Source organism: Glycine max, chromosome 9 (assembly GCF_000004515.6).
Source record: "Glycine max cultivar Williams 82 chromosome 9, Glycine_max_v4.0, whole genome shotgun sequence".
Classification (NCBI taxonomy): Eukaryota; Viridiplantae; Streptophyta; class Magnoliopsida; order Fabales; family Fabaceae; genus Glycine; species Glycine max.
In genome coordinates this window covers 37,354,505-37,369,437 of record NC_038245.2, presented here as the reverse complement: position 1 = coordinate 37,369,437, position 14,933 = coordinate 37,354,505, and the positions used below count along the sequence as shown (strand labels likewise).

The 14,933-nt window shown below is 33.2% G+C and overlaps 1 protein-coding gene across 1 annotated transcript; it reads right to left on the bottom strand.

The window, feature by feature from the left end:
• Nucleotides 1-12,252: 12,252 nt before the first annotated feature.
• Nucleotides 12,253-12,648, bottom strand: LOC100789096 (transcription factor SRM1-like). The gene has a single exon (XM_003533183.2). The coding sequence runs from the start codon at nucleotides 12,646-12,648 to the stop codon at nucleotides 12,253-12,255; it is 396 nt and encodes a 131-aa protein (XP_003533231.2).
• Nucleotides 12,649-14,933: the final 2,285 nt, after the last annotated feature.

Genomic DNA, 14,933 nt, shown 5'->3' with positions numbered 1-14,933 from the left:
TAAATGCAGCTGCATCATTGTTCGTAACCTGTGCTGATGTGAATGAAATAATATCAGGCGTACAATGTTTGAACATAACTATACTACAATTATGGACCATGTAAATATATTTCATGCCATTCACTAATATTGTATGTCTGTTGCGTTGTATACATGATGTTAACTGAATTTTTCAACTGTTCAAAATAGGTATATGGACGAATTGAGTCAAAGAGATGGTCTAGGATCGGTGTATGGATTCCTTGAGCCGCAGGCTATACTAAATGCAAATGATAGACGTGGACAATGTCAAGAATACATTGAAAAATGGCTTAAGGAATCGAACCGACATGTCTATCTAGGCGCTTATTTGAATAAGTAAGTTGATTGTGTTGTGCTATAAGTTAAATGATGTTTGTGTTATTGATACATCACTGTTGTACACGCAAATGTAGGGGACATTGGCAGCTTATTGTTTTGTGTCCTACTAAAAATATTGTCGTCTGGTTTTGTTCTTTGCGTAGAAGGCCAGATGTTCATATAAAAGCTACAATTAACAAGTTAAGTAACTCATTTTAAGTTGTGGAATTTTGGTTATAGAACCCGCGGTACTATAGTAGTGTTGCCCACATTAGCTAACAATTTTAATGTTTCTTTTACAGTGCATTTAAGACTTTGGAAACCAACAGTGAGGGGAAATTTGGTCACAGTACACCGCGGTGGATTGAACTGAAGGTTAGTCGTAAATTTTGAATTTGGATGCAAATGATTTCCATTTGGAAAACATGTTAATGGTAACGTTGAATGATTTTTCTCATTCAATGTAGAGTCACGTTCAAAGTGGAGCCTATGAGTGTGGCTATTATGTCATGCATTGGATGTGGAACATAATCGTCGGGCAGTTGAAGACTAATTGGACGCTGGTAAATTTTGTCTTCATTTTTTGTCTTCATTTTGTAGCACTACATAACTAATTACTTGTATTTTATATTGTGTAGTGGTTAAATGATGGCACGCCGCTAGACATCGACACGATCACAACATTACGGAAAAAATGGGTAGAATATTTTGTAAAACTTAGAAGCATCCAATGTACAAAGTTGTAGTTAACATGCGAACAATCACTTTGGTGTTTGTCATGTATTTCATTAAGTGTTAGAAACAATTTACCTGATGTAATGACTTTTATGTGTCAATAACAATAGATATTTACACAATCTTGTTTAATTCTCCCTACAATTTCAGGTTGAGTTGGTTCTTGCCCAGTTTAGAAGAGCTAACGGGAAGGTTGATGAACCAGCTGTCAGGTTGAGTTGTTTATATTACAACTCTAGATCTTTCAACAAACCCCATGTCTCTGATGCTTCTTTGACTCTCTCAACAACCCTTTTGTTCAAGGGGTAATTTGCCAATATAAGTGCGAGAAGGGTAATTTTACATTCAAGAATTTCATTATTGCTGTCTAAGAATTCCTTGTCGACTTTGATATTGTCATACTCTTTTTTTTAACCCAGATATTTTCATACTCTTAATCATTTCTTTTGTTAGATACATACTCTTAATCATTTCTTTTCTACAATACTTTCACACCTCTATTCCATAGTAAAAGAAGAGGACCGAGAAATAGTAAAGTATTATGATATAAATGTTATTTTTTTATCAGCACTTTTATGTTAATTTAATGTTTCTATTGTGTATATATGCATTCATATGTAATAGGAATGTCATTTTTTAAGGAGAATTTGTACAAGCTTCAGGATGAAAATGTAGAACATATGCCTATCGGGTTTGAAGTATGTATAAATTCTTTTGAAACTAACCTTGGATACAATAATGATGTTTACTTAGGCATTTTTAACTACTTTTTAGTTGAACATACAGTAATATAAGACATAATTCATTTTGCTATTACTTGACTCAAATATTTTACTTGTGGGATACAATACCGAGACAAGTTCTGCACAAGAAGCCTACAACACTGCTCCATAGTTTAGAGGGTATGCCATACTAGTACCTTTGGGTAAGAAGCATTGTGCTTATAGCTTGTTACATTATTCTAATGTCCTGTTATATGAAGCATGGATTGTTGCTTTTGAAATTGAATATGGACAATGGGTTGAAGAGAAAGAAAGGCGGAATGAAGAACTTAGACATGCATTGGCTGCTACTATGGAAAAATTTAAGGCACTAGAAGGTTTTGTAAACCAGGTAACATAACACTAGATATTGGTATTCAGGATTTTTTGCATTGGTTTTGTGTATGGACAATGACATGATTAACACAATTTTTTGTCGACCCTCTTAGCTTGATTTCGCTTGCATGGCCCCACGCCATTCCAACGGCACTAACTTGCTCATATACATATAATATCATGTACATATATATGTGTGTGGTTATGGGCAACTGCAAAATTGCATTGCCATGTAGATATAGGAATTATTAGAACAACTATGTTATTCATATATCTTTTTCCACAGTGACAATTTTTATAGAGGGTTCTAAGAATATGAATTTGAATATTTTTTTTTATATTATTAGTCGATGTTTCTCTAAAACACTTTTTTGATGCCAAAAGATTAAATATCTCAAACAAAAAATTTACGATTCAATGGTCCAATAAGCTATAATACTATTTTTAAATTTAAATTTAAGTTAAATTCAATTTCACACAACTGTGTCTTGGAAAATAAGAGCTATTCTTCACTTATATACACTTAGAAGTCCATATAAAATATCTTAATTATGACTATTATATCATCTATTATATCTTTTTTTTCTCTTACTTATATAATTTTTGTACGAATTGTTCTACAAATAAAATTTCTAATGGCAACTTAAGCAGCAACACCAGCTAGCAAATTTCACTATAGTCATATTCTAAAGTTTTTTTTCATTCCTTTCTTCTTAGTTTTATCATGGGTAATTAATCTGTTTTCTTGAGATTCTAGTTGTTACATTTTCATGAAGATATAATTCATTTGCAAATAAAAACTTGTGGATTAAGCCTAAGAAATAAAAACTTCTATTATAAAAGGAATTTCTTAGTACATTTAAAAAAGGAATTTCAAGATATCAGAGTACATGTGATGATACATATATATACACTAGTGTAGCACATTACTAGGCGGATAACAACCAAATGGAAAACAAAAGGGCCTAATCTCTATGTTCTGGTACAACTGAATGATGCTCAACAAGATATCTTGATATCAATATCATAACAAACTTGCACATATATATGTTATTAATTCATATACATTGTTATATTTAACAACATCAGGTGATCCAGTGAAGATGACATCAGTCAGTATTGAAAATAAGCTTCCTCTTGCCAAAAAAATTGAACAATTGTCATACAACCTTACTACATTGCTGTCGTGTCTTCCTGTAAGAATCTTTTGATATTATGTCCTTTGGTCTCTCTGTCTCTCTGTTCTTTTACTTGATGTTAAGGGCTATTGGCTATATTGTATCTAATTTTAGTTAATTGACAAGAATAACAAGCTTTTGGCATGGATTGAGCTCCTAAATTATGGTAACACACTAACACGTACACAATTATGAAGCTTTCTTTTTCACCTTGTTGGTAAACCTTATGGTTGTTAAAGTATCCCTCTTATTTTCTAGATTGTAGTAGTATATGTCTTGTATTTTTCCTCTTTCCCTTTTCCTTGTCCTATTTTCTAGACAAATTCTTAAAGTCCATATAATATGGGATTATATTGAGTTATCAATCTGTATTTTACTGTGATATCTATTATCAGGAGTTGGCTGATATTATACCAAGGGATACTCTTCTTTGGAAGCTGAAACTTCTCAAATCAGTTGTTGCATATGCTAATTCGCGTATTCACCAACTAGTAAATTTCTCTACTCAAGTTTTTTTAATATCTTATATAATTTTATTTATAGATAATTTTATCATATTATAAATTATTTATTTTAAATAATCTCAAATTATTCTGCAGGTTAAACATGTTTTTACATCGGTGCTGACGTCACCACCGATGAAGAAATATCATATTTCAACATCGTTTCTTTCTGCAAAACGATGTAGAAAATAGGAGATCCACATCGTTGCTTTATTAAAAAATGGCTTAGAAAGCGCAACTTACTACATCGGTGCGTACGTCAGCACCGATGTAGACAATAGGGAATCAACAACGTTTCTTAATTAAAAAAGGATGTAGAAACTAGTCTTACTACATCGGTGCCTACGTCAGCACCGATGTAGAAAATAGGGGATCAACAACGTTTCTTAATTAAAAAACGATGTAGAAACTAGTCTTACTACATTGGTGCCTACGTCAATACTGATGTAGACAATAGGGGATCAACAACGTTTCTTAATTAAAAAAGGATGTAGAAACTAGTCTTACTACATCGGTGCCTACGTCAGCACCGATGTAGAAAATAGGGGATCAACAATGTTTCTTAATTAAAAAACGATGTTGAAACTAAGCTTGTTGCCTTTGGCGACGTATTTCTAACTAAGGCTTCTACATCGGTCAATAATATAGCACCAATTTAGAAAAAAAAAAACAGCTTACTACAACGTTTGTTTATGGACCGTTGTTGAAATTTTTAAGTTTCAACATCATTATAATAAAAAACGGTCAAGCACCATTGTTGAATCGCGATTCTGACCAATGTAGAATACGCGCTTTCTAGTAGTGTTGGTTATAATAACTTGCTCTTTAGTTTTCTGTTTTACTTTTCCTTGTGTGTATAAATACACACCTCGCAATATAATTATGTGTGCAGAAAACAATTTACAATCAATAATAGTTTCTGTTATCTTTCTCTACTAATTTTTTTTGTTTTACTATGTATCATCTGTTGCGTGCTTGTATGTATCATCTGTTGGCTCTCCAACAAAAAGTCTATTTCGGAATTAGTTTGAAGTAAATTAATGGGGTATATTACAATTAGTTTGAAAGAACGTTTCTACTTCAAATCATCCTCTATCTTATTCTTGAACTATCTTAACTTAATACAGACAATAATATTCTTATTACTACTTAAACATTGCTTAACTCATATAGTATACAAACACATGTCATTTAAAAATTCAAAAAAGAATCATCTTCAAATACAATTTCAAAATAAAATGATAATCAAATCAATATATATTTTATACTATTTTTTAATGCTTATTTTAAAAAATAATTAATTCATTAATATTAATAAAAGTAGTGCATTTAATTAATTTTAATTAATAATACCATAAATTTAAATTTTATTCCTAAAAGATCTATAAAACTAAATAGTTTAAGTAGTCAAGGGTGGATTCAGGAGTGTACAAAAGGGGAGGTCGAATTTGTTTTTACATAATTATTTAAATATTTAAGTTCTAATAAATAATAATTTTAAAAAATATTTATTATTAATTTTATGGATAAAATTAGAGACAAAATTTATTCCTAAAAAATTTAAGGATGATAAATATTGTTTTTTATGGAACGTGACTTATATTGTTATTAGGCTAATAAATATATCAACTTACATGGATAATGAGTGAAGTCTCATTGATAGAATTCATACTAAATTAAGGATATAAAGAAAAATTAACAATTAATACATAAGGCGATTTCTTGTTTCTTATAATTAGGACAAAAAATATCTCTATTCGTTTGGTGTAGTATCTATGTTTCACCGGTAGTGATAAAGGTAAACATGAGATGTAGGATGAGTAAAGGAAATAATATTCGTGTTTGGCAAAAATTCCATCTTGCATTTTCGGAAGTAATTCACAAGCATGCTTTTGATGCTTTGTTTTGCAAAAAAAACCAAAAAAAAAAAACAAAACAAACAAATCTTTTAGAATTTGGTATCCCGTTGTCAGAAAATGTTATTACAATCTAGATCATTGAAAAGTTTACATTGAGTTTAGTCTGGAGGCAAGCTAATCAAGTTCATTTTCTAGTAAGGGTGTTGAGATTTTATACTAGTTCCCATGTTCACGAGTTTATTCATAAGTGTGTTGATGCTATTATTATGAATGAAATAATGAGTTTTTTTGTTAAAAAAAATGTAAGAGATCAGAGATAGTATTTCTTATAAAATGCATGAATTTGTATTTACGTAGTGTTTGATAGGAGGAAATTTTTATTATACTTGGAAATCATGAATCATGTGAATGATAAGTTTCATATAATTTTTTTTATGCACAATTAAGTTTGTATTTCTAAGATTTGGATTATATATTCTTAAAAGTATTTATATGTTTCCTTTAGGAATAAAAAGGAGTTAGGGGTGACAAAAACACGTTAACCCCGTCCACCCTGCCACCAACACACAAAAAATGGGTCAATTCGTCTTACCCGCTTTTCTTATACAGGCTTAAAGTGGTGACTCATCCTGTATTGGTCGGATTGATTAGCCAAAACTAAAATATTAATAATAAATATATTTTAATTAATTTTATCAATAAATATTAAATAATAAATGCTTACCAAAAAATTGAGTGTACTAATAATTTATTTTAGACAAAAAAATAAACTAATTAAAAATTAATAAATATCAAAATAAATATTAATTTTTTTTAATAAAAAAGGATTGATGGGTTGGTTGGTCCTACTATTTTCATGATAATTGGGAAATTTGAGTTTAATTGATAGTCAATTTTGATTAAGAATAATCAAAAAAAATTTATTGTTGTTTTTAATGAAATAATGATGAATTTAATATCAAATTAATTTTTTATCAGCAGGATTTAAAAGAAGAAAATTACAAGTGTTTTGGAAGAAAATTAAAGCAAAAATATGAAGAAAAAGTCTTGAAGAAAAAGTTGAAGATTGGGACAGTTCGTTTAACGCACAAGACAGATCCAACGTGCCTCCTCGCTTAGAGGTCAGTTGAAGCTTATCGCGAAGAAGGCCCACGAAGAAACCGAAAGTCACGCTTAGCGCAAATCTCACGCTAAACGTGTGATCACCGCCATACTCGCTAAGCCTAGAAGGCTCGCTTAACGTGAGGTTGTGTGAATTTTAAGCTACCTTAGGCCTATTAAAGGAGTAGGAAGAAAAAGAAAAACTCATCGAGACTCAGAGCTCTCTAATAAATACATCCAAAGCCTGAATATCTCAAATATGAAAAACCCTCTTTCTATGTCCATTGTCCTACTTTTCTCATGATAACTGTGAAATTTGAGTTTAATTGATTGTCAATTTTGACTAAGAATGATCATAAATCCTTTACTGTTGCTTTTAATGAAATAATGATGAATTTAATATCAAGTTAATTTTTTATCAGCAGATTCAAAAGAAGAAAATTACGAGTGCTTTGGGGGAAAATTGAAGCAAAAACGTGAAGAAAAAGCCTTGAAGAAAAAGTTGAAGATTGGGACAGTTTGCTTAGCGCACAAGACAGGCCTAGCACGCCTCCTCGCTTAGAGGTCAGTTGAAGCTTAGCGTGAAGAAGGCCCACAAAGAAACCGAAAGGCACGCTTAGCACAAATCTCACGCTAAGCGCGTGATCATCGCCATACTCGTTAAGCCTAGAAGGCTCGCTTAGAGCGATGTTGTGTGAATTTTAAGCTACCTTAGGCCTATTAAAGGAGTAGGAAGCAAAAGAAAAACCCATCGAGACTCAGAGTTCTCTAATGAATACATCCAAAGCCTAAGTATCTCAAATAAGAAAAACCCTCTTTCTATGTCCATCTTCCCCTTCTCCTCCTCTATCCATCCCTCTTCTTCTTCTATCAACATCAGCCCCTAAAGTGTAAAGTCTCTCATAACAATGAGAGGTTAAACCCCCTCTATTGGGAGCCTAACTGCCAACACCCTTGTAATGTAACTTCTTTTACTATCTATTAAATGCAATTTATGTTTTAACTGTCTCTTTTCTATTCTTTATTGTATTTTATGATGTAATCATCCATGCGTTTGTTTAGGGATTATACATTGGGAAATTATAATTTCTAAAGAACCGGGAAGAGACATCTAAACAACTCATTGGTAGGGATAGAATAATCTTGTTTTTCCTATGCATACATCTTCCAACTTCATGCAATTTACTATTTTACTTCTACAAAGGGATTTGGGAGAGAGAATAGATAAATTAGACTCTTCATCGTGAGGGATCAGGGTTGAGTTTCTTAGTAGATGTGGGTGGAAATTGGAATGGAATAGCATTAAATAGAGAAATACCTTAACATTACATCAAAGGTAGTTAGGCATGCTAGACCCCAACATATTTTAAATTCTGAATTTACCTTTAAGCATTCAAACACGTTGTCATCATCTTTATCTTCTATCTTTATCATCTTTTACTTTAAATCTTTATCTTATCTTTTACATCTCTTTATCTTCTATTTTAAATTCATCTCTTGCTTGTAAATTGGGTTTGCACCAGCTCAAGTACAAACAAAGTCTCTGTGGATTTGAAACTCGAACTTTCAAGTACTTTACTACTTGAGACAAATTGGTGCACTTGCCAATGATTTAACATCTCACAGCCCATTTTTTGATAGGCTAAAATGGGATTGATTCAAGCGGGTTGAAAACCTAACCCGAAGCACAAAAAAAGTCAAATAAAACTAGTTGGTCCGATGGATATATCCAACCCATTTTGTCACCCCTAAAAGGAGTGACACTTGTAATTATTTTGAAACAAGAGGCATGATAGATCTTATAGGATGTTAGTGTAACAACCCTTTCCTAGTAACATATAAGAGCTAAAATAGAATTTTGGCTCATCATATTATTATTATTATTATTTTAGTTTACGTTTTAAGTTTAAAAAATTCTACTTTATTTTAAAATGTCACTATTAGAACAAATTGATTTTTTGTTTGTTAATTTACCATACTAACTTGGTCAATTTAGTAACACATAATAAAATGTGAGAAATATCATATTAGATGAGCTTTTATTACAACAACCAAAATTAACATCGTTAGTATGGAAAAAAAACTAATGCAAAGACCAATTTTATATAACAAAGACACTTTAAAGAGCCAAAATAAAAAATTTTATGCTTATGGGATAAACTGAAACCAAAATATAAAATGAATATAAATGATTCATAATTTAGCATGGTATGGCTATCTACAACTATAATTAATGCATGGCGGCAAGTAAGGAAAAACTTCAGATCCAGTACTAGAGAATATGTATTTAATATCATTAATTTAACATCGATTATATGTAAAATCAATGTTAAATTATATTTGGCAACAATTTTATAAATAAATAAATGTTGTTAACATCAATTTTTATCAAAATGGATATTATTTAATGCTTGTTAATATCAATTTTGAGGATAACCCATGTTCTTCAATTTGCGTTAACATCAATTATAAGCAGAATCCCTATTGTGTTTTTACTAAATCCTACTCCCACTCAATCCGCTTACTTGACATGTTCCTAGGCATGGCAATGGGGTCCGAACTTGAGGGATCCGTCCCGATTTTGATGGGGAAAACCCGAGTTGACTGGGGTTGGGGTCAGGTTTTCCCCGACCGCCAAAGTCGGGTTCAGGGTCGGGGATGAGATTGTTAATACTTGACCTGATCCTGCTCTCGAACCCACCCCACTAATAATTAATTTACAAAAATATTCTTGTATATATATAACACACTAAAACTTGAAACTATTAGATTGAATTTTATGCTAATATTGGATTATATTTTATGTTGTCATGCACAATCTAAAAATATGTTGTGGTTGCTATTTAAAATTGTTTTTTTTTCATTCTATAAAAAATTATATTTTTTATAAGACTTTATAAACATGTCAGGGGCAGAGCGGGACGAGGAAAATCTAACCCTCTCGGGGGTGAGAATGAGGGTAAATCTACACACTACTAGAAAAAGTTGATTTAACATCGACGGATTAACATCGGTTTTGTCAAAAACCGATGTTAACGTAAATCCGGTGGCATAATTGTAAATAATGTGTATTTCTTAACATCGGTTAAAACCGATGTTAACGAAGGCGATTCGTAAACATCGGTTTTCAGAAAAACCGATGTTAACATATAATCAGTAAACATCGGTTTTTTTGAAGAAAACCGATGTTAACGTTGACATCAATTTGTTAACATCGGTGTTTTATTGAAAACTGATGTTAAACTTACATTTTAAATTGTATTTGACTCGACCTATTTCGCTCGCGCTCCCTTCTTCTATGTTTACCCTCTCTCGCTTTCTTCTTCTCTGTGAACCCTTTCTTATTGAAAACTGATGTTAAACTTACATTTTAAATTGTATTTGACTCGACCTATTTCGCTCGCGCTCCCTTCTTCTATGTTTACCCTCTCTCGCTTTCTTCTTCTCTGTGAACCCTTTCGCGCTCTCTTCTCCATTGCACTGTAAACATCGAAGGCTGTTGTTCTCCATTGCACTGAAGACCGTGACAGGTACGCTTCGTCTACCTGTGTTGTTCTATCGAAGGTTGTTGTTCTCCCTTTCGTGCTAGGTCTATTTCTGGAACCCTTGGTTAAGTTAAGGACCTTTTTTGGTTTCTGGTGCAAGGATTGGCGAATTGGTGGTCACCTGAGGTACATTTGACTGGTAGTACGTGGTGTTTGTGGTCTGTTGAGTTACATTTCACCTGAGGTACAATCTCGTCGGCATTGTCGTTGTTGTGTTTGAGGTAAGCTTCATGTCTTCATTGTAAGTTTGTGCTTCCGCGTACGTGGTGTTTGTGTTCTTTCTTCTTATAGATTGTTAGTTAGTTTCTTAAATAGTTACTACTACTAGCTAGGGTTTCCAATGCAGGTAGTGTTGCTTGGAAAGCTGTGTATCCATTAGGTTCTGGTCACTATTTTCCTCAGTTGCTTCTCCTTGCATCAAAAGGTATGTGCTCCTTGTTGTGTATCCATTAGGTTTTGCTCTCCGTTTCCAGCAATGTACTGAATGTGGATGAATATGAATAACATTTTTTGTTCTTGTATGGTTTTTTTTTTTTGCACAGCAGAAATCAGTAGTATTATATATGATGTGCTCAGATGACTTTTCCCTTTGTCCTATTAGCTATTTCCTTTTTTTTATTTGGAAGGCATAAAATATATTATATTATTAAGATAGTCAAAGCAGTACAAGTGGTACTGAATTAAAAGAAATACAAGCACCTCTGGTGCTGCCCTCCAAAAGAAATCCCAAGCTAAACCAGTGGAAAAGGCAACCCCACATAGTTTAACCAAAGGATTCCGATATGTTGGAAGACCAGTGGTTAAAACTAATGTCGAAACCTTTCTCTTTAGTTTTGAGCCAAGACCAAACTAAGAACATAGCCTCTTCCAAGACTTTATATGAGTCAAAAGGTTTTCCTTGAAATATCAAAAGATTCTTATGTTATCTAAATGTCAATGGAGTTAGGATGAAATAAAGGAAATAAAAGACACTAATGTTGTAAGTCGTAGCGAAACACAATTTGTATGAGTGTGTTTATACTTTATATGATCTTTGATGAATCTCTATATAAAGGGGCCAAGATATGTTTCCACCTTTGAGTTTCACTTGCTCAGTTGGAATTAGAATTTTGAAGGGTTTATACTTCATATTTCAGGATTGGGAGCAATCTTGTCTAAAGTTGTACTTGCAACGTTTTCCACAATAAGTTCTCAGATCGGAAGCCTCAGCATTTGCTCGAGGTGAACAGTCGTCTCCAAAGAAATTAGATCAGAAGCCTCAGCCATTTGCTCGAGGTAAGCATTAATGCCCATTATAGTGTTTCCCTTTTAATCAATGGTCAAGTAGCATTAGACAGGGCTTTTGCATCAGTAGAGGATATAACTTTTTTACTAATACATGTATATTTACTAGTACCCATATAATGGTTCCCTCTCAGACTAGTTCTGTCTGATTCTGGAACCATTCCTATGGTACTCATACTGCTGTATTATAGTACCTCTGGTACTCTTTTCCATATTTATAAAATATTATCTTTGTTGATAAAAAAAATAAGTACACAGGCTCTTGCAGATATTTGTGTATAATAGGGATGATGATCAAACCTAGTAAAAGGAAAAGAAAATTATATATTGTCTTGCTAAATAGGACTGTTTTAAACAATAGAAAAGTGGTGCTATGATATTTTAACTATAGGCTTAATTATGTTTTTAGTCCCTCAAATTCAAAAAATGTTCATTTTAAGTCCCTCAGCTCAAATAAAACTTAGCATTTTTTACAATTTAACTTTTGGAAATCATGAAGCATGAACAAAAGAGGTAACAAGTAAGCTTCCTGTCAGAATTGCCTCTGCCACAGTGCAATCGAACCTACCTTGTGCTGTTCAAAATGACATATACTAGAATATATATGTTTTCTAAATATTGAAGCAAAGATAAACTAACCTGTGTTCATCCTTTGTCCATGCAATACCCTTTCGCCATTCTTGATCTGATCTTGAAGCCTTAGTTCCATGATTAGATTCATTGTTACTATTCCAAGAGTGGCCTCCCTTCTTGCCAGCTCCTTGGCTTGTTGAGCCCTCTGGAGAAGAATTATAAGATGCTAAAGGCACACAACCAGATTCAATCCGGTTAACATCTTCAACCAAGAGCTCATAGTGGTATTTAATCTCTTCCAAGGTTTTCCCTGGTACATCAGCCACAATCTTCTCCCATCGGTCTGAAGCATCCTCAAGATGAATTGCCAAGGCATTTTCAAATGCTTTATCTTGTTCTTTGCTCCACTCAGAGCTACTACCAACTTCATCCATAGTCATAAACAAACAATGTAGAAAAAACGAGAAGACTATAATGCACAAAAGAGCATTCAAATTGCTATATTCCATACTTAAAAAAAAATCCAAATTATCCATAGCTCTGCTGATAAGAACAGTTTTAAGTGCATAGGACCACAAAAATATGTCTTTCCACCACCACAACTACAACCTATAACTGCAGTAAACGCCACTTTCACTGAACACATTCAACACCGTCATACTTTGTTTTCTATTCTTGCTACATCAGTCAAAATCAAAGCCATCAACCCTGAAGACTAACAGCAATAAACAAGGGCCCAAGGCCCAGCCTGCATCACTAAGACTTTTAAGATTAAAATTTCAGAAAGACAAGAATGTAATTAAAATGTTATAGTGATAACCATAGAAGAGATTGTTGCAAAACATGTCCAATCTCAATAGTTTGATCAAAACCCTAGTTAGAAACTCAGTTCAACATACCTCATAATAGTAAAATCTACTATAGACTCCCTTCAGTTGATGTAGTTGCTGACTAGAGGCAAGCTGATATCCATCTTCTCCATTTTGGGCAGAAACCCAACCTAAACAGCATGTAATCCAAAAAAGACCAAGACACTAAATCATAGGCCTTTTTGAAATCCACCTTGAAGATCATCACTGGCTTCTTACTTCTCCTTGCTTCCTCAACCACCTCATTGAGGATCAAGATACCATGGAGAATATGCCTTCCTTTAATGAAGGCTGGCTGCCTTTCATCAATTATCCCATCCATGACAGACCTCAATCTGTTAGACAGCAGCTTGGCTATCACTTTATACATACATCCTATCAAGGATATAGGTCTATAATCATTGAAGGAATGAGGGTGATTCATTTTAGGAATTAATGCCACAAAGGAAGCATTGCTGCCTCTAGGAAAGCTGCCATGAGCATAGAACTCATCCACAAATCTTCTAAACTCTGGATTCAGCACATCCCAAATTTTTTTGATAAAATTGAAATTAAGGCCATCTAGCCCAGGGCATTTATCACCTCCACAGCTCCACACAGCTTCTTTGATCTCTTGGTCAGAGACAGGGACAGTCATCTGCTCCCTTTGCCCATGAGAAATAAAATTAAAAGGAACCCCATCCAAATAAGGTCTAGAGTAGTCCTGTTCAGTAAATCTGGTATGAAAAAAATTAGCAGTTGCATTCTTCACTGTATTGGGTTGCTGGACCCACACACCATCAATAAAGATGCCTGGAATAACATTGAAAGCTCTCCTGTAATTTATTATTCTGTGGAAATAACCAGAGTTGCAGTCCCCGTCCACCTGAAAATCTGAGTTATTCCACAAGCACAACAATCCACCTGATGCTTGAATTGAAGGAACAAAATCCCAAGACACATAGGAATCTCCCGACATAGATTGGTAGATGAGCTTATTAAAAGACTCCTTTTTTGTTTCTTGAATACACACAAGGTCCACCTTATGCTTCATATCCTGTATAGACATACCCTGTATAGACACCCTATAGGCTACAAACACTCCCTACATGGATATCCATTAAATAGAATTATGGTACACTTTGTTGATAAAACTGAATTAATGAGAGTGATTCTGCCCCCCATAGATAGACTTCTTTGCTTCCATTTTGCAAGCTTGGCTTCAAACTTCCTTATAATAGGCTGCCAAACACTCCAGCTCTTAGAAGACACCCCTACCTTGCAAGTATTCTGTTAAATAATGTGATCGAAGTAAATTTTTTATTAGATTTAATTAAATAAATGTTTAGTATTTTGTTATTTCCTATTAGTCTGTTGATAGCTAACTGGAATAAAAGAAAAGCTAAGGTCGAACCAGTTGATAGCTAACTGGAATAAAAGAAAAGGTAAATTGTAGGGAATAATTCTCATATCTTTTTATTTCATCATTACCCCTTTTTATAGCCATTTCATACAAGATATTTTGCTAAGTTGTTATAACATAATTTTGAAATTGCATAACCACACAGGTATCAAGTAAAACGTGGAAAAATCTTTACGCGCGAAGTAGATGGAATTCTAGAATCTGCTATCGGGCTTCCAGCTCCCCTGGTCCTTATACAAAGTCACTGAGGTACTTGGGCCTGTGTGTGTTGCGTTTTGGTCTGTTATTGCATCTGCTATTTGTAGTCATGATTTCCTCTTGGTTGGAATTATTGTCTGATGTTGTTATCTGTGTGATATCTGGTACTCCTGTTTGTGTGTTGCTATCATCTACATGGTTTTTTTTCCGGCAAAAATATATAAATATTTTATTATGTAAATAGTGATGA